This window comes from Sceloporus occidentalis, unplaced genomic scaffold (genome assembly GCF_023333645.1).
Source record: "Sceloporus occidentalis isolate IW3139 unplaced genomic scaffold, rSceOcc1.0.p SCAF_29, whole genome shotgun sequence".
Taxonomy (NCBI): domain Eukaryota; kingdom Metazoa; phylum Chordata; class Lepidosauria; order Squamata; family Phrynosomatidae; genus Sceloporus; species Sceloporus occidentalis.
Genome location: NW_028317009.1, coordinates 10819241 through 10843656, shown reverse-complemented (window position 1 = coordinate 10843656; position 24416 = coordinate 10819241). Strand labels below are relative to the sequence as shown.

Sequence of the window (24416 nt, the reverse complement as noted above, 5' to 3'; positions counted from 1 at the left end):
TGAACACGAGCCAAACCCTGACCTCACAAACGCTCTACTGGATGAATGGCACCAAATCCCCACACAAACTCCCCCAAATCTGGAGGAAAGCCTTCCCCAGAAGAGTGGAGGCTGCTAGAGTCACAAAGTATGGGGGCAACTCCATATAAATACCCGTGAGTGTTGGAATGGGATGCCCAACAAGCTCATACTGGTATGCAGTACAGATCCACAACCTCAATCACTTCCAGAAGCCGAGCTTCTTAAACCACCTTTAGCTATTCTTTCTGCAGCTCCGACGTGAGATAATTTGGCATCAGGATAATATAATGGAAATAAGTGTGATATACTCCGGGCTTTGATCTGCTGAACACAAGATAAATTGCTGTGTTTTTCTCTTACTTTCAAAGAGAAGAAATCCTTTTATATGAGAAAAAAACCCCTGAGTATCACAAGGAGATGTAAACGGGTGGGGAAACGTTCGGAAGCGAGGGGTGGAGAGCCTCATCTGAATATAATGCTGAGAAAAGCACTCGCCGTCAAACAATTTGCAGTCTGTGTGTCCAGGAAACTGCATAAGACGGAGAACACTAAACAATTCCCTTAAAACAGTACGTGTGTGTGCGTATGTATGTCTGTGTATGTGTGTGCGTGTATGTGTGTGCTTGCATGAGTGTGCGTGTATTTATGTGTGTATGCGTGTGCATGTATGTATGTGTGTGCATGATTGTGTTTATGTGTGGGTGTATGTATGTCTGTGTATGTGTGTGCGTGTATATATGTGTGCGCGTGTATACGTGTGTGTGTGTGTGTGTGTGTGTGTGGGATTAACCTGTGATTCTGTATCTGCAAGGCAATGATTTGCATCAGAAATCTTACAGCTAGGAATGTCTACGTGTTATTTATACACCTGCAGGCCTCAGTGGTCCTGCGGTCAACTATTAAATTATCTGCCCCCCTGAGATCCTTGGCAACTGTGAATTGCCCTTTGGGCTTGGAATCTGCTCAGTGTGCTCAGAATCTAGAGAGAGAATCTAGTCCACATGATGGTTTTATCTGCATTATTCTAAACGTGGCCCATACCACGTTTCCCCAAAGAATAAAGTGATACCACTATATATATACACGCAGGTATACAGGGAGCCCGGACTGTCCCGGGCCAGTTTGTGGCTCCGGCTGGGAAGTTTTGACACAAAGACAGCGATGAGATTTGAATAAAGATTGGGATACTTACTGGGTGATTCTTCTCCGCACAACGCAGCACAAAGAAAATGAAAAGACCGGTTATTTCCAATCTCAATCCCCACAAAACAAAATGAAACACTGCAGACACCCCGGTCACAATCACCCAATAGACTGTAAGCTCCCGAGACCAGGACCACCTTCTCCGTTTGTACCAGCCTGTCATAATGTGTGTTAATCCTATTGTTAATTTTGTATATTGTCAATATGATTTTTATTCCCCCTTGTAACTTCGCTACAGAGTCTGCGGGCGCTACAGGTTGTTAAGGAAGTGGTGTGTAAGGCGATATCTGTAATTATAAGCTGCCCGAGGCATACAATGCGGCACCGTCAGCATACTGAGGCAATACTGAAGATGGACGTACCCGTTAAAGAAAATTCTTCGGCACTAAAACACATGCAGACATAGGGTTAGAGATACCGCAATATCAAAGCACAGCAATGCCCCAGTGTGAAGCGTCCCACGTCACTGCCAGCGGGGGGCAGCGAGGGGTTCCCTGAGGCTTGGGTTTAAATGTAACCCCACATGGGTCTGCGCAGCTATTTTTAGGACATTGATCTTTCAAGCGCGGCCAACGACCAACAGTATAAAAAAAAACCTCCACGTGGGAGCCGGTGCATTAGGAGGGGAATTAATCCCTACACAACCTCGTGTACGAAACCCAGCCAGGCGACGACGTTCAGGCACGACAGCAAAGTGCAAACGTCATCAGAAACTAACGGCGCTGGAAGAGAAGGCTGCACACAGAGCGAGACATTTCAGAGATCGCCGCTTAATAATGAAATAACGCAAAACGTTTTATCCCTTATCTCAAATATCAAGAACAATCAAACCACTTCCCAAAGATAATGTATGCGGGGCTGTAATAATCGGCCATACGCACCAACCCCCCCCACCCGAATACTGTCATTAAATCCACTGTACGGTATATAAAAGAGTTCTGTTAACTAGAAACCAGGAGCTATATAGAAACATAGAAAGTGACGGCAGATAAGAACCAGTAGGCCCATCCAGTCTGCCCAAGAATACTCTGCATTCAAAAAAACCGCATTCAGTGCATAACATTAATTACATTATGAAACTAAACGTAAGGATTTCATTTAAATAAAGTGAAGGCTGCAGGGTCTTGAAAGCACAGGCCCAGATGAGACAGTAGGTAGGAGGCACCGTTTACTAGTCTTACACATAATGAAAGAGACATATGCACGTAACATGCTACTGGAGACGAGTTAGTATGACATCGGATCACTTACCAGACCTTAGGAAAGAGGGTGAGAAGGAATCCGTCTTGTCGATAGAATTGGCCATTTCAATGGGATGCACCAAATCAGAAACTTCTCAGGCAATCAATTAGTAGTTGTTACAGGGCAATCACCGTGAAATTAAAATGTTAGAGCTGTTAAATGAAGGCAATCGTAAAACAAGACAAAAAGAAACAATGGCGGACATTATACATACATGTAGCACAAACATACATTATACACACATGTATCACAAACATATATTATACATACATGTAGCACAAACAATTAGAGACTCATCGACTTAAGTACCCGAGCTGCCAAAGTGTGAGACTTCCGTGAGCGGCTGCAGCGAGCTCTCACTAACACGCAGACCTCTCCTTCCCGTGACGCCGAATAATGCCAAGCTGTGCACTGCACGGCAAGCTGCGCCAGAACATGTATGTTGGGTTTATGTAGCTAAAGCCTGGTGGAAATGTCAGGAGAAAACTAGGTGTTTGGAATAAAGGAATTGGTCCCTATTTGTCAAATAAAAGAGTTCCACAACAATCAGTAGGAACGTTCTTCTAGATTTAGCCATTTGCTCTGGAATCGATCCAGTTTTAACTTCATGGATCAAAATGCCCCGGGGCCGCTTGCCTCTGGCTTGGATTGAATGAAGTTCCCACAACCAGTTGCTGGAAAGTTTTCAATCTTATGTCCTTGATATTGGATGGTTGGACTGGAAGGGTCCCTGATAGAGGATGGTTGGACTGGAAGGGTCCCGGATAGAGGATGATTGGACTGGTTGGGTCCCGGATAGAGGATGATTGGACTGGTTGGGTCACTGATAGAGGATGATTGGACTGGTTGGGTCCCTGATAGAGGATGGTTGGACTGGTTGGGTCCCTGATAGAGGATGATTGGACTGATTGGGTCCCTGATAGAGGATGATTGGACTGATTGGGTCCCTGATAGAGGATGATTGGACTGGTTGGGTCCCGGATAGAGGATGATTGGACTGGTTGGGTCCCGGATAGAGGATGATTGGACTGGTTGGGTCCCTGATAGAGGATGATTGGACTGGTTGGGTCCCTGATAGAGGATGGTTGGACTGGTTGGGTCCCTGATAGAGGATGGTTGGACTGGTTGGGTCCCTGGGTGTCCCTGATGGTTAGATTGTATGGGTGATTTATCATGAAAACGCGACGTAGTTACATTTCAACACTGACTGAAGAGGTAACATTGTAACGTTTCTGGACGACCAACTGCTAGAACGTATCCACTAGAAGACTTTTTCCCTAATCTTTTTCATGCACGCTCTCTCATAGATGCCAATAACAGAGTTCACCTTTAAGAGGTTTCTTGTGGGGATAAGGTTGTCCACTCAGTCCTGTTAACACATCTAATCTCTCCAGCCATTGTAAACAAGTATCAATGGCTTTTGTTTGTTGCAAACAATAGGCAACATTGATAAATTGAATTAGCCAATACGGAATTCAGAGTTTATTTACCCAAATAAACCCTGAATAAATTTAGTATTTTATGGGGGAGAATTATCAGATTAAACAAATAATGGAATCCCTCATCTACGCAGGAGGTTGCTTTGGAAATGTCCTACAAAGGCAGATGACACAACAGATGGGGACTTCATTAATTTAACAATTTTAAATGATTTACACTTAAACCCGTCAAAGTTTTAACTATGTCTTCACTGCACTAAATACAACAATAGCATGTCCCTCAGAGGAGACGAAGATTCAACAGCCTACGAAAAACACATCCTGAATTCCAACGAATCCAAACGAAAACAGATAGCGGAAAACCGAGTTCCATCTGAAGCCGCCTGGTATAACAGCGAGGACAGGAGACTCCCTGCTGGTACGCGGGGTCATCGGGGATAATGATATTATCACATGTTATGACAATGACAGGGCTTGTGAAATACAGAAACCAAAAACTCAAGGACATCTTTCTAATCACAATACACATGATTGTCCTGCAAATAAACACGCCAATAATAAGAGGCAAAGAGAGGAGGAAACCTCGTGAGATTTCATTCACTAAACCCAGATTTCTCCTTCAGTAACCAGATATTTGCTTTATGAGAGGTAACGCTGCTCTGCTCACTATGCCAACCGGCTAACACGGCAGCCCACGGTAGAACACGGCAGCCCACGGCATTGCATGAGCTGACCTGGCTGGCTGGAGCTACACAATTACAAACCGCTAAGCAAATCTTGGCCAATGTGGTGAAAGAAGACTCAGGAATAGCGGTCTATCAAACCTGCTGGAGATCCAATAACAGCACGGACAACTCTACAACATTTACAAATATATCCGAATAAACGTTAAGGCATTAGAGGGAAAGCTCTGAGCATAATACTCTTACATTTATAATGATGCACATGTATGAAACCTAACAACGTGTGGAGGTGAGAATCGATGGGATTCCCACAGTGCAGAGCAAGGGTTAAACCGGCTACCGGGGTAAAAGGGCTCCACGTGTTACGAGCTGCTCGCTGATGCCACAAACTACCTTTTATTAGTAGAAACAGTAACACAGACAAACAGGCAAGCGACATACAAGGAAATGACCACCACCGCCTCTCCTGATGTGCCAGAGGAGCTGCCCGTGTGTTTGGCACTCATGGGGTTAAGCACATATGGAGTAGTAACTGTCCTGACATGTGCTGTCACTGGCCTGAAGGACTGAGAAGGAAGGAGATACAGAAATAGCGCGGTAGGAGAGTGGCCTGGGCAGGTGTGATCCTACCACCAAGCACGGCTTCGGAAAATAGACGGTGGGGATCGGCTGCACTCCTACAGCATGGGGAATACTGGATTATCAATGCTGCAACCAAGAGTTAAAGTGCAGCAGTCAAAAGAGATGTCCCTGCAGTTGCTATGGTGACTGGCACTCAACAGGCTGTTCTTTATCCAACAGGGTATACGTATAAAAGCTGATTCTGCTGCAAAAGTATGAAAAGTGATGTTATCACCATAGCAACCGATGGACCAATTCCTGCTAAATTGAGAATTCCATCGGTTGCTATGGTGATAAGACTACTTTTCAAACTTTGCACAAAGTCTGCTTGTGGGTTTAGTGAGAATCCCTTGAGGAGTAATTAAGCATCATAACCACTAAATTAAATATTTCACCTAATTATATAAATGACACTAACTTGTAAAACATCCCTAATGGTCGTTTTTTTGTAAATCTAAATTCAAATAAATCAAAGTGAATTTTCCTGAGAGGATAAAAATTATCTCCATGGTTACCAAACGTGAAATATTAAAGACCACGAACGGCTGGAGTCGATGCCAAATGGGGGTAACACATTAAGTTACAGAAGGTTCCTATCCTTGCTACTAAAATGGTTAACTGCCAGCTGAGGGGAACTCCATGTACAGGTCATTTGAGATGAGTGGCACTCGAGGGTTAACACCTCTACATATGGCAGAACCCGAGTGCCGGGGGTCTCTCGCTGACCACACCTGGGTGCCGCAGACAGACCATCTGCTGCTCTATAAACACTTGCAAGGTCAATAAGGGTTAACATAGTGAGCTGGACAGCAGAAATAGCACCGAGGTAAATACAGCGCAGGGTCCGGGGCAACTAAATGTGCAGACAATGTTAATTATAAAGAGGCAGGGTAGTCGATGGTACAGTACCTTATACACTGACAGCATATTACACACAGGCGGCATAGTATGGACAGACGCAGTGTTACAGATAATGTGTGTTATACAGAGGCAGGGTAGGTTAAAGAAATTCTGTTTCATACACAGATAGGGGTAATTTCCCACTACTGTATTCATTCAAGCGGTAAGAATATTGCCATTGCCCACAGAGAATAAACGGCACGAAAAGCAGTGCTGGCAATGTGCTTATACAGAGCAGGTCACGCGTAATGTGTGTAATGCACAAGCAATTGGGGCTACACAGACAGACAGGGGTATGGCAGGTTATGGACTGTGTGTTATACAGAGGCAGGGAAGGTTATGGACTGTGTGTTATACAGAGGCAGGGCAGGTTATGGACCGTGTTATACAGGGTTCTGGTAGGTTATACACAGGGTTAGGGGGGCAGGTTGTACACTTTGGATATACTGTGTATACTACGAAGGGGTAACGGCAGGTTTTACGCAGGCAGCGGGGGCAGCACTCGTCATGCCGGGTAGTGGGTGCCAAACCTGAGCGTTTAGATCTGGCTCTCAGCTCCAGCACCTTCCAGCTGACATCGGCCAGTATTTGTGCCATCTCCGGGGCCCCAGCTCCTGCCTTCTGTCACACAGCTTCCAGCTGCCGTAAAGTGATGCGCGACTCGCCGTAAGAGGCGTTGTCGCAGCACAGAGCAGACCCGGAAGTCCGCTGGTTGTGACGCTGTCAGGCCAGTTCCCGTGATGAGTACCGGAGCCTTAACGCTCGAGCTGTTCGTGGTGTTGCTCACCGTGTCCGCCCGCCAGGTCCGGGGTTCCCTGCGCAATGTCACCGGGGATATCATGGGTACCGATACCGCCGGCAAGGTGGCTGCATTCGGGGACTTCAACGCGGACAAGCAGACCGACATGTTTCTCATCCGCAATGGTGAGAGGGGACCGCGGGCTAAGGCATAGTTGGGGGGCAGAGGCTGTGACCGGTGGGGGGGATCTGACATGTGTTTGGAGCTGTCACATGCTGGGGTTGACACAATGATGGGGTGGTGTGACATGGAGGGGGCGTGACATGTTTTGGTCGGGGTGGGCTGTGCCATGTTTTCGTTAGGGGGCATCGCATGTCGGGGGGGGGGGGGTTGTAGGCGGTGCCATGTTTTGGTTAGGGGGGGCATTGCATGTGAGCGTAGGCTGTGACATGTTTTGGTAGGAGGGCAAGTGCATATCAAGGTGGGCTGTAACATGTTTTGGTTAGGGGGGGCATTGCATGTTAGGGGGTTGGTGGCTGTTCTAATTTTTGTGCCATTGCACAGTGCTACAGAATATGATGGCGCTATATAAAACAATAAGTAATAATGTGTCGGGATGCCGTGGGATCCGTGGCATTGCAGGGTCAGTGTGGGTCAGAGCTGAGTTATTTTCAGCGCTAGCTGCCAATCAACCGGACCAGTCTTTTGGTTGCTATAGTAATAAGATCAGCATCCCAACTTTGCCCCAGAATCCTTCTTTATACATAACCCCCAGTTGCTGGCAGCACGCTGTTTACTCTTTGTGGCCCTCCCCTGATTACTGGGTGGTAGTACGGAAAAGCTGGGCCACAAATTTTGGCCTCAGTTTAGTCAGGGGGAGACTAGGCTGTCCAGCACTGAAGGGTATTGCAGACACCCTCTCCACAATAAACCAGCATTCTGCTGATGTACCCCGGCTCATGCTTGGTGGGGTACAATATAAAAGGTCCCTGTACCCCACCCTGCCCCGTCTTTTATGTGCTCTCTGGCATAGGGCTCATGATGGCCAGTTTGTTATATTTGTGAACCGTCTCCATTCTGTCCCTGCAGGAAACGAGCTCCGAATCCTTTTGGCGGATGTAAAGTCCACCCCGTACTTTAACCCAAAGGTCAAGCTGCCACTGAGGTGAGTGCTGGGGGTACATGTCTGAGATAAAGGTGTATTAAAACCCTGGGTTGGGGCAGTAAACGGGTTTAATATCCCGGCCCTGATTCTGCTAGAATCCATTGTAATGATGTCTATTCTCTCCCAGTGAAGACATCGTTATAACCAGCGTGGTTCCTGGAGACTACAATGGGGACTCTCAAATGGATGTCCTTCTGACCACCGTTCCCAAAGGTCAGGCTGGCTCCTCGCTCTCTGCCGTCATCTTCTGGGGACAGAACCAAACCCTGAGTAAGTCTCCGCAGTTCCACTTTCACATGGGATCGGTAACTTTCCATGGGGTTCCCTTACACTGTAGGTACTGTCTGGTTGTGATAAATCCTGATTGCATTGTGAGAAGAGACAGTGACAGCCAGGGAGAGATACAATAGCAGTCTATTCCGTACTCAGACCAGCCACGCATAACGGGACCCCGCCATGTAACATAATTTCCTTTAATCTCAGCAACGTATAACGGGACCCCGCCATGTAACATAATTTCCTTTAATCTCAGCAACGTATAACGGGAACCCGCCATGTAATATAATTTCCGTTATTCTCAGCCACGTATATCGGGAACCCGCCATGTAATATCATTTCCGCTATTCTCAGCCACGTATATCGGGAACCCGCCATGTAATAAAATCTCCTTTATTCTCAGCCACATATAACGGGAACCCGCCATGTAATAAAATCTCCTTTATTCTCAGCCACATATAACGGGAACCCGCTATGTAATATTTCCGTTATTCTCAGCCACGTATATCGGGAACCCGCCATGTAATATAATTTCCGTTATTCTCAGCCACGTATATCGGGAACCCGCCATGTAATAAAATGTCCTTTATTCTCAGCCACGTATAACGGGAACCCGCCATGTAATAAAATCTCCTTTATTCTCAGCCACATATAACGGGAACCCGCCATGTAATATTTCCGTTATTCTCAGCCACGTATATCGGGAACCCGCCATGTAATATAATTTCCGTTATTCTCAGCCACGTATATCGGGAACCCGCCATGTAATATCATTTCCGCTATTCTCAGCCACGTATATCGGGAACCCGCCATGTAATAAAATGTCCTTTATTCTCAGCCACGTATAACGGGAACCCGCCATGTAATAAAATCTCCTTTATTCTCAGCCACATATAACGGGAACCCGCCATGTAATATTTCCGTTATTCTCAGCCACGTATATCGGGAACCCGCCATGTAATAAAATCTCCTTTATTCTCAGCCACATATAACGGGAACCCGCCATGTAATATTTCCGTTATTCTCAGCCACGTATATCGGGAACCCGCCATGTAATAAAATGTCCTTTATTCTCAGCCACGTATATCGGGAACCCACCATGTAATATAATTTCCGTTATTCTCAGCCACGTATAACGGGAACCCGCCATGTAATATCATTTCCGTTATTCTCATGCACGCACACAAACACCAGCTTACAAACACACACATATACACAGCCCTTACTTCTCATCTTCCATCATCTTCTATCTTCCATCGTGTCATGGGAGCACGAGGTCTGTCACTCCAGGCCTCTGCTTTAGTGCTCCCTCTTCACTATGCGCCGGCTATTAATGCAGAGCGGGTGACGTCATATCCCGGCGCTCTGCATCATTTGCCGGAGCGTAATGATTAGGAACACCGAAGCCGAGGTCTGAAGTGTTGGTCCAGTTAGAGGGGGATTGTGATCTGCTCATCGGACATCTCCACGGGTGTCTGATGAACAGGGCTGGTTGGGGAGAGCACAATCGTGCAGCTGCCTCTGCACTCCTCTGAAGACCGCCCCAGGGGAGGTGGCCTCACTGCTTGCCCCCTCCCCTATAGAATCCCTACTGTTTATTTAGGGGCTTCGTGTGCCCAATGTGTTTGGATGGCAACCTTAATGTTGGGCTGGTTGGAGAGATCCGTGACCCCCCCCCCCCCCAAGCAGTCCTGGAGGCTGCAGATGCTGATCGGACGGCTGTGCGCCCCCCCCTTGCAGCCGCGCCCGAGGCGAGTGCCTGTCTCGCCTCACCCTTCCTACGGCCATGGTGCAAACATTCTCCGCCAGCGATTAGTATTACTGTTTGAACACAAGGTGTGTTTTCTTTGCTGTCGGATCGGTACGTGACACAAAATATTTGCTTATCAAATAATCTTCTGAGCAACAGAGTCATTGTGAACAGTCCAAAAATATGTTGCTGCTTCTGGTTACTTTATAACAGGTCAGCTTCAGTGGGTTCTGTAAAAAGGGATAAATGCCAAATCAGCTCTCTGGGTGGGAGACTTAGCATTCTAAACACATGCCTCGTTTTTGGATTGTGACGCACTGCTTGTTACGTCCCGTTTGCTTGTTGTACAATGCTGCAGACTATGATGGCGCTATATAAACCAATACACAGGACTATTATCCAAGGTTTGGTGATGACACAGCTTGTTGACTAATGTCTAGTGTATATGCGAGTCTGATTATTACTCTGATGTCATAGAGTGGACTGTAGAGGTTACGATGTCCTGTTTGGCACGTATCCCTTGTCCATATGCACATGCAGTGATGAGCTTGAAGCCATCAATGCCACGAGAAGCCCCGGAGTAACATTCCCGGCTGGGGGTTTTGCCAAGGAGGTTTGGCAGAACATGCGCCATTTAAACGTAGCGTTACTGGTACCGGTAAAAGCCGGCGTGCTTTCCTTTAACCGCTTCCGTGCTCTTAGACTGCATGCTGTTTGAGTGTTGGAAGATCTTCTCGGTATCTCCACGGCGTTCGGCTTGTGGTGGAACAGATAGGTTTCTGGCTGTGGAGGAATGGTTGCGTTTGTCGTCAGATGAGAGAGGAGACATTAAATTGTAATGAGGTTGTTTGATTGTAAAGCGGCAGATATTTAGGCAGCGATGTTAATAGAACAAATAAACTATTTAGCAGCGTACATTCATTACACGTTTGGGAGAACCCTTCACGGATCCAAACCAAGCCCTTCTTAGAGACTCCTATTCTACATTTATGCTTTAGATTTGCCGACGTGGTCTCTTGTAGTCCCCTGTTGTTTGTTATTGAACCCGACGTTTTATTTGCCGGTTTTAAAGTTGGAAATGTGAGCAGGTTTTAGGAAACCTCTGATTTTTCAGAGTCGCCCGATGTGGATACACTTTAAGAAAGCAATTTTAGAAAGCACAAGATGACATTCCCTACAGAAAGATTGCCTGCCTGCCACCTGCGGTTTTAGCCTTGATTGTAAGTGTTACTCTTAAGGCTTTAAAGCCCTCTGCAAAGAGCGTAAATGGCTGTATCTTACCCAACACAGGCAGACCCGAATAATGCCATGACGTGCCGAATAATGCCATGACGTGCCGAATAATGCCATGACGTGCCGAATAATGCCATGACGTGCCGAATAATGCCATGGCGTGACGAATAATGTGTGACGCTGTCGCTTTATTTCCCACAGATATCAATAATAAAACGCAGTTAAGCAAAACATACTTGGATGAGCCGCTAATCATGGAGTGAGTATGTCTTTTCTACATAAATATCTATAGGGTATAGTGTGTAAGAACTTTAACTCCCATGATGCCCTGCTATTCGTAGGCTGACTGAAAGTCCGATGGAGCTTATAGCTTAAGGTTTGAGGATGTGCCTCCTGTTTTAGGAATTGTTATAAATACGCTGCTTGCTAATGCATCTTTCTATATGATAGATTTATTGTATATCATATACTTTTTTTTTTTGCTATGGGACGATAACAATAATAAGTATATAATAGGTACTGCCAGTGATTGAATTCGTTTGTGAGCAGTTGTCTTTGTATTCAGATTGCTTGCTGTAACGAATCTCGTTTCTGGATCATGTTAGAAACCTGCATTTATGTTTCTTCATCTTTCAGCTTTAACGGAGATCTGATTCCTGATATATTTGGTGTCCCCAGCGGAAGCAAGATACCTCTAATAATCCACGGCGGGTGAGTCCCGATGCGCCCGTCTTCCTAAGCAAACTGCTGTATGGTTTATGTAAAGACGTTTTTACTACATTTCCCCACGCAGCCCAAATCTCCAAGATTTCAGACCACCGCTTTTCTGAACCGTTTACATCTAGAACCGCTCTGTAGCCGTACATATGCAGCGCAGCCGTGACTTACCGGTGTTTACGTTCAAACACGAAAGCGTTTGTGCGGATTTGTGTACAGATTGTCACGCGGGGGGTCGGTTTGCCCGTTTAACTATTAGCGGGAGAGAAGTTGATGTTCTGTGATTTCATCTCCTAAAACGTGGGGGGTCTGCGTAAATGGAAAAGACATATTTTGATCGATGAATGCTAAAAGTGTTTTAAAAACATATGGGTGTTCAGATGTGCTGCTAAATGTTCAAAGAGCTGTTTTTCAAACGCCGTAAAAGCCAAACTTATTTTAAGGACACTTTAGTCCATTTGCATGTACATTAAAATGCATGTCGGTTTGCTTTTATGGATTGGTATTTAAGATAAATAGTCCCCATATGTAGCTGTTTTTTTACATTTCCATAATTATCACGTCGAACAATCATTTTTTAGTCCGTATGTTAATATTCTACCGTATGCACCCTTTCTTAAGTCTCTCTTACTGTTCTCCACAGGGATTTATCGGCAAATTCGACTCTGGACACTAAAAGAGAGATGTTTAATCCTCACTCGCATGCCTTTATTGATCTGAATGGGGATTTTACTGCTGGTAAGTTATTTTTATCTAGTGCTACAGATAGCGGCGGCCATCCTCTTTCAGTGCGCTGTAGAAGAGAAGTCGGCCGTGGAAGGCGCAGGAATGTGAAGCGTCGGTGTTTAAATATAAAGCTATAATTATCGGTGCTTCATCCGTATAAACGCGGCTGCTGGTGTTCATCGTTCAATTTATACGTTTATACAATGCATCAAACGGCAGACTGTAGAAATAACATAATAAAGCATGTAGAACCGTCCCGTGTTATCCCTGAGTAACGGTGCCATGTCCAAGATGTTCGATTTGTCCAATCTAGGGTGTCCTTCAAGCATATTAATAAGAACGGTACTTATGACATGTTGTCACGAGACGCCAAATGTAGGCGTCTGGCGTGTGAGGGCAGGAGGGTAAATCCATAGGGCTGGACCTGTGCCCCCCCCCCCCCCCCCCCCATATCCACTTTCATGTGACTAACATTTAATATAGCATTCATCCGTTCATTTTTTAGCTGTCTGGTTCAGTAATCAGATGGAACTTTGGTGGTCGGTCTCTTCTCTTCTCCCAACATTGGTACTGTTCTAATGTGGAATATTGGGAGCTGTCTGCATTTGGTGTTTAATGTATTTTCTGCCCCGGGGTTGTGCAGGAGGCTTTGTGACGATGTTGAAGTCGTGTAAGTGAAGACTTTGGCTGCTATGGTGACATTCAGGCGATATCCGTACGATTGGCGTATTTAACTCCTAATACTGAGGATTGTTACATAGCTTTTGTGTAATGTGACATGGGACATCCTTGTCACACCGAGAGAAGATAACATCGAGCCTAAGGACTGGCTTTATGATGGGTAAAGGCAAATAAACTCCCTTGAATCAGCATTGGTTCCTTTCCCCAAATGATATATAAATCTGTAGCATCTCTTCTCTCGGGTGGGCTATCGCCCTGCTCCATGCGATCTCTCATTTAACAGTCTCTAGTTAAATTATTCTAGCATCTTTATTGTGTGAAGGCATTAGCTTTCCTGCATTGTCCCAAACATAAAAAATAATGAGTTTAAAATACCTGCTGCTAGCAAACTTCTTTGCCTGTGACGACAAAGCTTGAAGTATTTGTGGAATAAATGGGACTTGCCGGGTGGGCATTGGCAGGCTTTTAGCCAAGCACTCCTGAAGGGCTCGTTCTCACTCGTATTTCTATTATGAGGATTGCCGTTTGTCTGTAAAGTAGACTCATTTGTGTCTTTTGGGGCATTGGAAGTCCGTGTCCGAACAAGGCTTCCCTTTAATCATAATTCCTTGTATATTGTACACTCCAGTGAGGGAGGCTTTCCCTACCTCCACTTTTCCAGCCATTATAAATCATGCTTTTGGATTTGTTTTTAAATTGTTTACCTTCATTCTGATGATGCATGGCTCATAAAGCATAAAATATGTATTGCCTTCTTGATGACTTTCTTGAAGTATAGGATGTGTTTAGTTGCCTGTTTGCCGTCACCGTTGGCCATTCTCCACCATGCTTTTAATTATTTGTCTTCTAAAGCAGTTGTTGTAGACGGCATGGCGTGTCCAGACATCCCTCTCCCTTATCTCATTCAGCGTTAATTGAGACTCTCTGCTGTACAACAAAGCTCACATTTCCCATCTGTTTATTAGACATGCGGAACCTTTCCTCTGCTCCTGTGTGGATTGACTTCCATTTCTTTTAAAGAGAGCAATGGCTCAGGCCTGGACACCAACGTAAACTCGAAAATCTCAATCTCAGGATAAAGAAAATGCCAAATGCAGAGAGCGTTAAGTGGGAATCTGCCGTGTAGTTCAGCCAGATGCCATCTGCACAGGAAAAAGGTCCGTCCGTCGCTTGTAAAGGCGCCGACCTATTCGGCGATACTGTACAGCGGTCGGGGACAGCATGAACAAAGTGGTTACCAGCGCAGGTTACACGACGTGTACGCATGCAGTGAGTCGTGGTGGTCTCTGCCTGCTTTAAATTAAGCCCAGAAAGTGTTGGGTTGGATTTTCTTCCAACCATCGCAGTGACGGGTTATAACCGGAGATTGTACTGCGTCGGTTTTTACAGAAGACTCCGCCAGCCTTAAAACACACGTTTCCTCGTTCACGTCCAACACGCTTCTTAACAGCCAGAAAGGCTGCAACGTTTTTATGACTTCTGTTCTGTGATTAATAATGGAGGACTATTAAATGCTTCTCTGATGTAGTTAAGGAAAGAAGTGTGGTTATTTTTTAATGCGATTACTGGAAGGGAAAGTCTGGTCACTTCCTTTCATGCTCTACACCTTCATAAATTAAGAAACTTGGAGAAAGATTAGGTGCCTGTTACGTTCTGGGCGAACAACGCCTGGAAAGTGAGCATGCACTCGCTTTTCCCTGTCTCAGTAACGGATGTTGTATTTTGGTTAAACTCTAACGTATTATTAATATGGTTCTAATAAAGTGAACTAGGTTTGCACATTATGGGCAAGCTATAGATCGGAAGAAAGAAGTCAAATTGAGGTGTTCTTATACACACAATAAAATAAAAACGTACAGAATCGCATGCTTTCTTCTTAAGGATATACAGGACAAGACACAAGCCTTTAAACCCCCCCTCCCCGTGCTTCCCTAACTCTCCCCGTGTGTCCCGATGCATGGTTATCCCATCATCTGCCAGCCCCATCCCGGCAGTCACACGCTATAAACACACGGCTGCCCAGGTTCTTATGGATACTCATTCACATCTTTAACAAATACAGGCTGATAACGTAGCCTGCCTCACCGAACTCATTATGTTTAATAAATTATATATGTGTGTGTGTAATATATAATGTATACACATTGAGAGCAATGTATTTTCCAACTCTGTTATAAACCACGTTATAGCTAAAATCCGCCTGTTCCTCCTCGTAGCTCAGAGACCCCCCCATGAGCATTTCCCCGGGTGGTAGGGGATAGAAATCTGTAATGAAAGGCAGACGTAGATTATTTATTCCAAAGAGCCGTGGAGAAAACGGGAGAGGAGGCGCTACTAATGCGAAGGATTCTCTTACTCTTACATCCCTTTGACATTAACAGAAAAGGTCAAGCCGATGATTGCCAGCGCTGAGCACTAAGCCCACTATAAATAGGATTATATATTGCCAGCCCGTCGCTCCAGACTCCGCATGATACAGTGTAAAGGTTAATTAACCTCTAAGCCACAACGTCCCATCCATTGATTGTGCGGGTTAAATGTGGATTGGGAGGTTCTATCCTCATAAACTCACTAACAATATCTGCAAGGAATTGTCTGGAGTTCTCAGGGGAGGATTTTGTGTGTTTATCTCAACGGATATAATTGCACAGAAATCACAGGAAGCGATTTGCAAGGGAATTCCTCCATGTCCCATTTATTCAGGATGGTATAGTTTGGGTTCAGTGTTATGTTGATCGATCTCCATGTGTTGAAATAAACCATGTTGAATAACCAGAATGAGGAATCTGCACACTCCAAGGGAACCCAGGTGCTTAACTGTCCAAGGAAGGGCCAGCTTCCCGGTTGAAAAAGACCTCATTGTGAGGTCGAAACGTTTGTTGTTTTTTTTTGTCTCAATAAATCTGCCTGACGCTGGAACTGAGTGCCTGGAGCTTTTATTCACCTTCTGAAATAAAGCATGTTGTCTAAATAGATATGTGATGATTAATTAGTGTATTATCTGAACGAGGGATACAGTGAAACGTTATTGTTACGGATTTAGATCATCCTTTTACGTCCGGTTTGACATAAGGTGGTAATGTAGTAACTGGCATTGTGGCGGTGGGCTGATGGGAATCGGCCGCTGGAGAAGCCCTCCTGACGCATTCGCACGTATGAAATGCTGCTGTGTTTTGGTTTTTCTGAAGATGGCTAAATTGCCTCTTCTGGACTGGAAAAAACTACCGTGAGATTTATTCCGATGCAGGAAATCATTAGGAGCGCTCAGTGCTGTTATTGCGGGTCCGTGTCCTCTGGCGTGATGCTGATTTATGGGCAAAAACATCTATTCTTCTTCTTTTTCGTATTTTTACAGCCGGCTTCAGTTGGACAGAGATGTCTAAACATTCTGTATTTCCAATTTCTGCAGTATGTTCGGGGGTAATTACCTTGCTGGGAGTGGATTCACGATCACAATTAAGTTATTTGCTTTAAATGATGTACAATCCGGTAACAGCCGGCATTGTTGTGCTGCACATTATTTTTAAATAATTGTTTGACATTCTTTTCATTTTCCTTCTCCAATGTTTGCCTTACAGCTCTTTGCATCCGTGTAAAGTGCTCTTACCTTTCTCAAGGGCAATATTATGGTGTAACTGGCTGTATATGGTTAATATCCCTGACTCTGGGCTGAAGATACTGGCAGGACAGATGATGGGTAGGTTTTGTTAGTGGGGTATTCCAAGCTCAGTGGCGAGACCCGGATATAATCGTGGTGTAATTGTGTGGCTCCTGTGAATGAACATTTGGGGCTTTCTCTGGTACCCACCAAGCAGTCAAACTGCGTAGCTCAGTCTCAGAGGGTAATCTCGGCAATTCACCGGCTGTCGCTCGCACCAGGTTCCCATTGGCTGTGTTTTCCGGCGATGCTTTAATCCGGTTAGTGCAAGAAATGAAGTGATGGCGTGTCTGGCCGGAATAATTGTCATGCCGTTCCTTCGGTGTGCGGCCGGCCTAAGGAGTGAAATAAGATTTTTTTCTGCCTGCCGTAGGTCCTTAACGGCTTTGGTTGAAAGGCTTTCCGGGTCTAGCCTTCGTCTTGTAGAATCTGCTTTCTTTTTCTGTCGCTGATGAGCGGCCCGTTTTTGGCCCCTTTTTTTGGGTCTGTTTCTAGCGATTTTATAAAAAGCCGCGTCCGGCAGCCTGATGCAGTGTGGCTCTTTGAAGGGACAGGTTAATTCCCCATGTGAAAATGAGAAGATTTGTTTACCGGCGGCTCGGGGATTGTGAAATGATTTCCAATAAGAGGCTCCACGGGGACACTTGTTCTTTTGACACCATGGAGCGGGTTTGTGTCCTGCATCTTGTCAGCTATACGGTTTAATGCCAATATCCTTCTGCTTGAGTAAAAATACTCGGCTGTCGGATTTAGGTAGTTAAGGGCTGGATTATCAGGGTTACTGGCATGAAGCGTGATCTATTCAAGTACCTGAAGTCTTCTTGCTAAAGATAAGGATGTCAGATACAAAGGCAACATTGTGAGGGCCCTTCAGGTTGATATGTACAGGGTAAAGCATTTGTGGGGTTAAAACAAGATTTTGGGTAGAGGGGATATCAGATTTTTTTTAAATATTTTTTTTGTTATAAATTATTTTTATTGTCAATAATATTAACCAGTTCTAGCATGGTGCAGAAGATGTCAGTAATGCCACTACTGATACAGCCACGTATATGTTGATGACGAGAGGAGTATGAAGCATCAATAGGGGCCGGGTGGTGTATAACATAGTAAATCCACTATACTGCCATCCCCTATGCAGCCGTTACTAGTATGAAGCAGTACAGATAGCAGGAAGACCCTAAAAAAACTAGATGCCCACAGATAACAGATGTGAGCTACGTGGAGCTTCTGTAAATGAATTTAATGGAATTTTTCTATCCTCCAAGTACAAATTGAGCATGATGTGTATCGCTAGAGGGTTCTTGCATGCATGGGAGGTGCGCTGTACATGCATATGAGCTCCAATATAACCCGCTGATAAATTGAGCGGCGTCGTATCTTTGCAGCCTGGAATTTTAAAGGGAAAGATATTTCTGATATGCCAGCGTCGCCGACCATCCGCTGCGTGTCTAGCACCGGAATAGCTTGGGTTATAAATGTATTCCTTAATACCTTCATTCACATGTCAAGTTATCCTTGGCCTTGTGGAGAAATGCATTGACACTGAAGCCTGAAAGCCTATTTTTGTATGAAATTGGAATGACCGGGGCACGAATGCTCTCTAATAGCATCTCGCCAAGTCACGGCTCAGCCTCTGCCCGTCTTATTGCCTGTTTCTGCGGGGCTGGAAGGTTGCGCCGCGCAGACATGAGGTTAGCAGACTGAATACGTTAGCACAATCTTCCCGGCCTCTCAGCATTTTATTCTCCTGTCGTAATGAAATCCGGGTTATTCAGACGCGCAGGGAAGCACACCGCCAGCCTTTTACCAGTTACCTCCACTGATTGATATCGGTCAGTACGCGGTATGTACGCTGAAGCACACTGTCGGCGTTAATCGGCGTTCCAAATGAATGCGCGCAATTTGCAGTTTCCAATAATTGAACGGACAATGGCTGCGGTGTTTGGCCAGAATCATAAATCCACAGAGGCATAGCGGCCCTTAATCCAGTATTATCCGCCATTGATTTAATGCCTCTGGGGCTGCGTGTGTCCCCTTTATCCATCCTGGGTGTTCGCTGGTATCTGTATATCCTCCGCGGGACGTGAAAGAGAAATGTGGGAGAAGTATGTGTAGCGGTGTTTACTGAGATCACGACTTTATAGCGTATAAAGTAAGCATTAAGGTATCTGTGCTGTGACCCCTCGAGAATTAACGATCCCGAGAGCCTGCGCTAAATGGATTCTGGTGTAAACGAACGCAACAAACTACACGAGATAGAAAAGTCTCAAAGTAAAACTTTTCTATTTGATGTTGGGTCTTTGTAATGTATTAACGATTCGTACGTAACCTGGCGGCCGCGTGTTCCTATTGCACAATGCTTTATGTATTAAAACAAATCCTTATTCTCTATTCGTTCTTCTATTATGTGCGGTTTTCGGAGATCGTTCCCTGTGCCGCAGAACCGTTTCTTAATCCCTTTCTCCCATTTAACATGCCAAAGGATTAAAGCGGTATTAAAATTCAAATGTAGCCAGTTATCATTTTGAAAACTTTCATTTACATTATGTATGTTAAGTAAAATTGCTATTATGTAGCCATTATGTTAATGTTATGGTAAATGGAGCACTTGGAATGGGTTTATTGTTCAACTGCACCTTGTTTTAATTAATTTAGTCTCTGTTTTAATTAGACTTTCAATTGAACTGATGTTTCTAATAAATTTTTTTTCTTCGTTGGGAAGGCTTTTAAAATGAGTCTGTTGGATTAATAACGATTCTAGTCTCTCTTTACTTGGTGCCTGTCGCTAAGGGGGGGGTCTAAGTCTGATAGTTGTGGGGGGCAGCACATGCTTAGAATCAGTGATGCTGGGTGAATGTGCCCTTTTGTGGCCGTTACAAGTCACGTATGATTTATGATTATGTAGCTCCCTCATATTCCGCAGCATCTTGTGTAAAATGGGACTGAATAAACGTTTTTTGACAGGACAGATGATTTCATTTTACGGCACTCTGTATAGTTATGACCTTAACTACAGTATTTCTGGTGTGAGAAACAGCCCTTTGAAATTCTGACACACAGCCCTTTGTTAACAAAGGACGGGTTTTGGTGCAGACTGTTGATTAGATGATTCCATTGGTATGGTGATAGGACCACTTTTCAGACTTTTTACCTGAATTGCTGTGTATATTAGGAATAGGAATCCTCTTTGTGAATTGCAGTCTGACAGTCCACCCTATTCCCTAATAGTCCTGACATCGCTTGCTCCCCATCATTGTACTAGGAATTGAGTTGTAATCCGCCGGCTCGCTTCGGATTTCTCTCTATTCAACCAATCAGTTCCTGTTGACTGAGCAGGGATCGAGGTTGTGTTTACACCGGAAGGTACGTTGTCTGTTAGAAAGGACACTGTGTGAGTGTAAAGCGGTTTGTCCCGTGTTAGACTGGGAAGATGGTGGTGGTTACTGGCCAAAGTCCGGCGAGACAGCTTGGTCGCTGCGACTGGTGCTTGCTGTCGGAAAGATGGCTGACGAGCAACGGCTTTGTGCAAATGTTTACGACTTACATGATGACTGATTTTGCCTTCTCATACATGACCAGTCGGTATGTTTTACATGTGGAGGGATGTAAATCGGGATTTTGGAGGGATGAGATCGAATCACTTACAGCATACCTTCCCCGAGTGAGTGTCAATCGTATTATCAGAATTCTACTGGTGACAAACTTGAGTGTTTCCTCTATAATTGCACCGATAGATGCATCTAATTCTACAAAGCACCCCGGACTTCTCGTACCCCCTGCCTTTAGGGTTAGCGATCCCCTCCTGGGCCTGGGGTGGGTGCGTTCAGGTAGAATAACAGACAACGCGTCAGACCGGATCTGTGTTCCTGGAAAAACTCCTCTGTATCTATTCTTTGAAGCTTTCTTTCTGTCGTTGTTAAGTATTGTCTGCTTTATGGATAAGCTAATTTACAAACAGATTCAAATAGTTGTGTTCTTTTTCTTTCCCCGCAGATTTGTTTCTCACGTCTGTGTCCGAGTCCAAGGAGCATCAGTTTGAAACATGGACAAATGAGGTGAGGGAAATACATGGCGTCCTCCTGTGGCTATCTGTATTAAAATGCATTGATTTACTGCTTATCTGCTCGGTCTTGTTCATCGTCACAGGCTTTCAGAACAGTGTACCCCCTGCTCGGCTCATACTGGCTCATGTGGGTTAGAGATTTTCTGTTACCAGCCTTGTGAGTGCATCCCTGCTGTGCTGGGCAGCCCTTCTCTATCTTCACTCCCTCTCCCAATCTGTAAATCATTAAATCTCCAGCTATGCTAATTGACAGAGGCAAATTTCACATTTGCCTTTGGAAGGCTGTTTAAGAAACCATTTACACTCTGAGGGGGTCCAGCTTTGACTGGTATTACCCATTCTTCACACGTTTTCGATCGGAGGAAGCCACTGAGGGCTGTCTTCATGCATCAATAGCAAGGACAGAAATTGTCACCTAAGGGTGCTCCTTCTCAGGTGAATGCCGATCTCACCGCGCCGAGTCCTGTCATCCTGTGTGAACGTTGTGTTTTGGTGGGTGGGTTACCTCCGGTACATGGGGCGATTTGTGACAGCCAGTCAGTTAGACCAATCCGCTTGCCCTGATGGGTATGTTAACAGGAATCCCGCTGTGCTGTCAGCTGTTGTAACGAGTTACTGTCGTTTAATTTGTCAGCATGGCAGCATATGAAGAAAAAGCATTTGCAGAGGACTCGCTGGTCCGCCGATATTTTTAACCATGTAGTTGTTATGTTTTGATGGGGGGGGGGGCGGAGGAACGTTCTGTATAGTGAAGCTGCCTTACAGTATGCCAACGCCCCCCCCCCCGAGAACGCTTATGACTGCCTTACAATTCATCAGAGGGAAAATATCAAGAAATATAAAACGTGGGCTCGGTTATAAACCTTTAATTGCCGCCAGGTCCGCAATGCAGAAGCTTGCAATCAGGGCACTTTTAACCCAATAATTACTAGGGAGGCACCTTATTAATTTGAGGCTCCTTAATGAAGCAGCCTTTATCATTTTATTTGACACACACCAGGGATAAACATGCTGCGTGCATCATCTGCTTCTGCTTTCTAGACATGGCAAAATTGTGCAGAACCATGAAATGAAGTATGTAGGGCACTGGTCATTAAATAATAAATAGGCACATGATATCATAATCAAGAGACAAGCGTGGGGAGGCAGAGACTAGATACAGAGCGGAAGTTATTGTCCCCGCTCGTAATGTCCATTAGCTTGGATATGGTGAATAGAGAATCTCTTATCCCATAAGATACTGCATGTGTCAGACGTGTATCTCCACCGAGCGTTAACGCTCCCCTCGCTTACTGGTACTGACGTCTCAAAGTATTTAACTTCTTTCTGTCTTCCCAAAGGGCGGTAACTTCACAGAACCCAAATCCACCATACCGAAGCCAAAAGATGTGAAGGTGGTCGGGCAGGCGGTCTTTGCAGATTTCGGTAAGTTCTAGTTCTCCTTTTTCTCGTTGTGAAGGGTTTACATTTTTGGTTTTGGGTCTGGATGACATAATGGCACTTGCTGTTACTTCTTGTTATGAAATTGTGCCAGGTCATTGGCGAGCGATGCTTTGTGTGCTTTAAAAATGGGAAACCGGCCATAATTTAACTTGCTAAACACGTAGTTCTCGGCAATGAGAAATATGGTCAATTCCTATTGTTGTTGCTGTTCACAGTCTCGCCTATTTACCTTTTCTTTTGCATATTTCTATATGTTTCTATAGAATATTTATTTTGTCTCATAATAATTGATAAGTGATTGGAAATTCCCAAACATCCCTTTCACGGTGGTGGACATGGCAGGTGCCCAGCAAGTTGTCGACATTCATTTCCACTTATTGGTTTAGTGATAGAAATGTGATTTTTCTTTCTTTATTGCTGCCTTCGAGTTGTTATAAAAGAGAATGACTTTTTGCTTCTTTTAATCTGAATTTGTAAGGTCGTATGCAGTGATAGATTGGGTGTTATTAAGGACTCCCCTCCCCCTATCGTTCCAAATGAAGAAGCCCTTCTGCTAGACTAACCTATGATGTTAAAGAACAAAAATCAATGAAGGCGAATCAGTCCTTCTAATTTAATTCCTTCGCCCTGTCCCCCATTACTTTCACGCACATACAGAAATCTAATGTAAAACTGGACTCGCTGCGCTTTTTACTTTCGTGTTACATTCTACATACTGGAAACAATTCCTCCAAGTGGAAAGCTACATTTTACATAAAGATACTTATTTGGTGGGCGTTCATTTACTACATTTGTTAAAACAAAAAAAGGTTCATCTGATTTATCTTGTGTCAGACTAGATGGGCCGAATGGTTCTTATCTGGGGGCATTTTACGTAGTGAGTCACCCATCACATCGATAGCGTTTGACTACTGTCTGTAAAGATTGGATAGCTTACAGATCTGTCTTCTGCTGAAAATGCCCTAATGGTAAAATGAGACGGCACTCGGCTGTCAATTCGTCTGTGAGGATGCACTCCAAGCGTAAAGGTGAGTCCAGACATGGACCTCCTTGCTCTCTTGTGCCTGGAGGAATACTGACCGTACCCCACTGACGAGGCCAATGAAGGCGGAAACGTTCCCTTGTGAAGTTATTTCGCCTCACGTTTTGTTCTGGACTGCCCTTTTGGTTGGGATCAGACTGATATTGAGATTTTTCCTCTGTAATGGCTCAAGAGAGCTAAAATTGCTCCCAAGTGGGACGTGCCGTAGGACAGGCTGTGAAGCGGCTGTCTGTTCTTGGTGGGCATCTCGTACTCTTTTCAGATGCACGCATTATCTGTTCATGTAAGGCGAGGTCTCGCTTCATTTTATTAATGTGTCCTTTTTTTCTATTCGGTGGAACTTTCCCTTTAAATTTGTGGGAGCGTTTAAATCGACTATTTTTTTTTATCCAATCTTTGGTAAAAAAAAAATAAAAAAATGTCTGCCAAGTTACTTATTAAAAGAATGAGGAGAGACTTTTGGGTCATGCAGTAAGTAGCAAACCTCATGTATAAAGTGATCTGGGACATAATACTGAGCAGAAAATGTTAAATGTCAGCTAAGTGTACAATTTATATGGTAAAATATGAATTTATTCACACCGGGTCTTTCATAACGTTCACAATTATATTCGTCGGTATGGAGCGCACATGTCTCCAAGTCTTGTAGCAGACTAGGGAGAACCTTAAAAGCAATTAGAAAGCCCACAGGTGCGAGTATTAAATGCTGAATATTTAGTAGCGCTTCCTTGAACAAATCGTTATGAAAAGTTCCAAAATCAGCTTGTGTTTTTGGTGCTTAATGGGCGAGACAGAAAATGCAGATAAACCC

General features: G+C 44.7%; 2 protein-coding genes across 3 annotated transcripts in view; one reads left to right on the top strand and one right to left on the bottom strand.

Annotated features, from left to right (window-relative positions):
- The window catches only part of LOC149299333 (phosphorylase b kinase regulatory subunit beta-like), a 58703-nt gene extending 51997 nt beyond the window's left edge, over positions 1-6706 (bottom strand). Inside the window, exon 1 of one of the 2 annotated variants that reach the window (XM_089486285.1) lies at positions 6640-6706. In XM_089486285.1, the coding sequence (XP_089342411.1) occupies positions 6640-6706 (67 nt within the window). Of the gene's footprint in view, positions 1-2475; positions 2531-6639 lie in introns of those variants that run through there. The other variant, XM_089486286.1, reaches the window with a different exon arrangement.
- Positions 6707-6849: 143 nt separating this feature from the next.
- Positions 6850-24416, top strand: part of LOC149299332 (T-cell immunomodulatory protein-like) — a 35868-nt gene continuing 18301 nt past the window's right edge. The window contains exons 1-8 of the mRNA XM_089486348.1: positions 6850-7033; positions 7938-8013; positions 8141-8283; positions 11474-11531; positions 11909-11983; positions 12633-12727; positions 21051-21112; positions 22461-22545. Coding sequence (XP_089342474.1) covers positions 6850-7033; positions 7938-8013; positions 8141-8283; positions 11474-11531; positions 11909-11983; positions 12633-12727; positions 21051-21112; positions 22461-22545 — 778 coding nt within the window. The remainder of the gene's footprint in view (positions 7034-7937; positions 8014-8140; positions 8284-11473; positions 11532-11908; positions 11984-12632; positions 12728-21050; positions 21113-22460; positions 22546-24416) is intronic.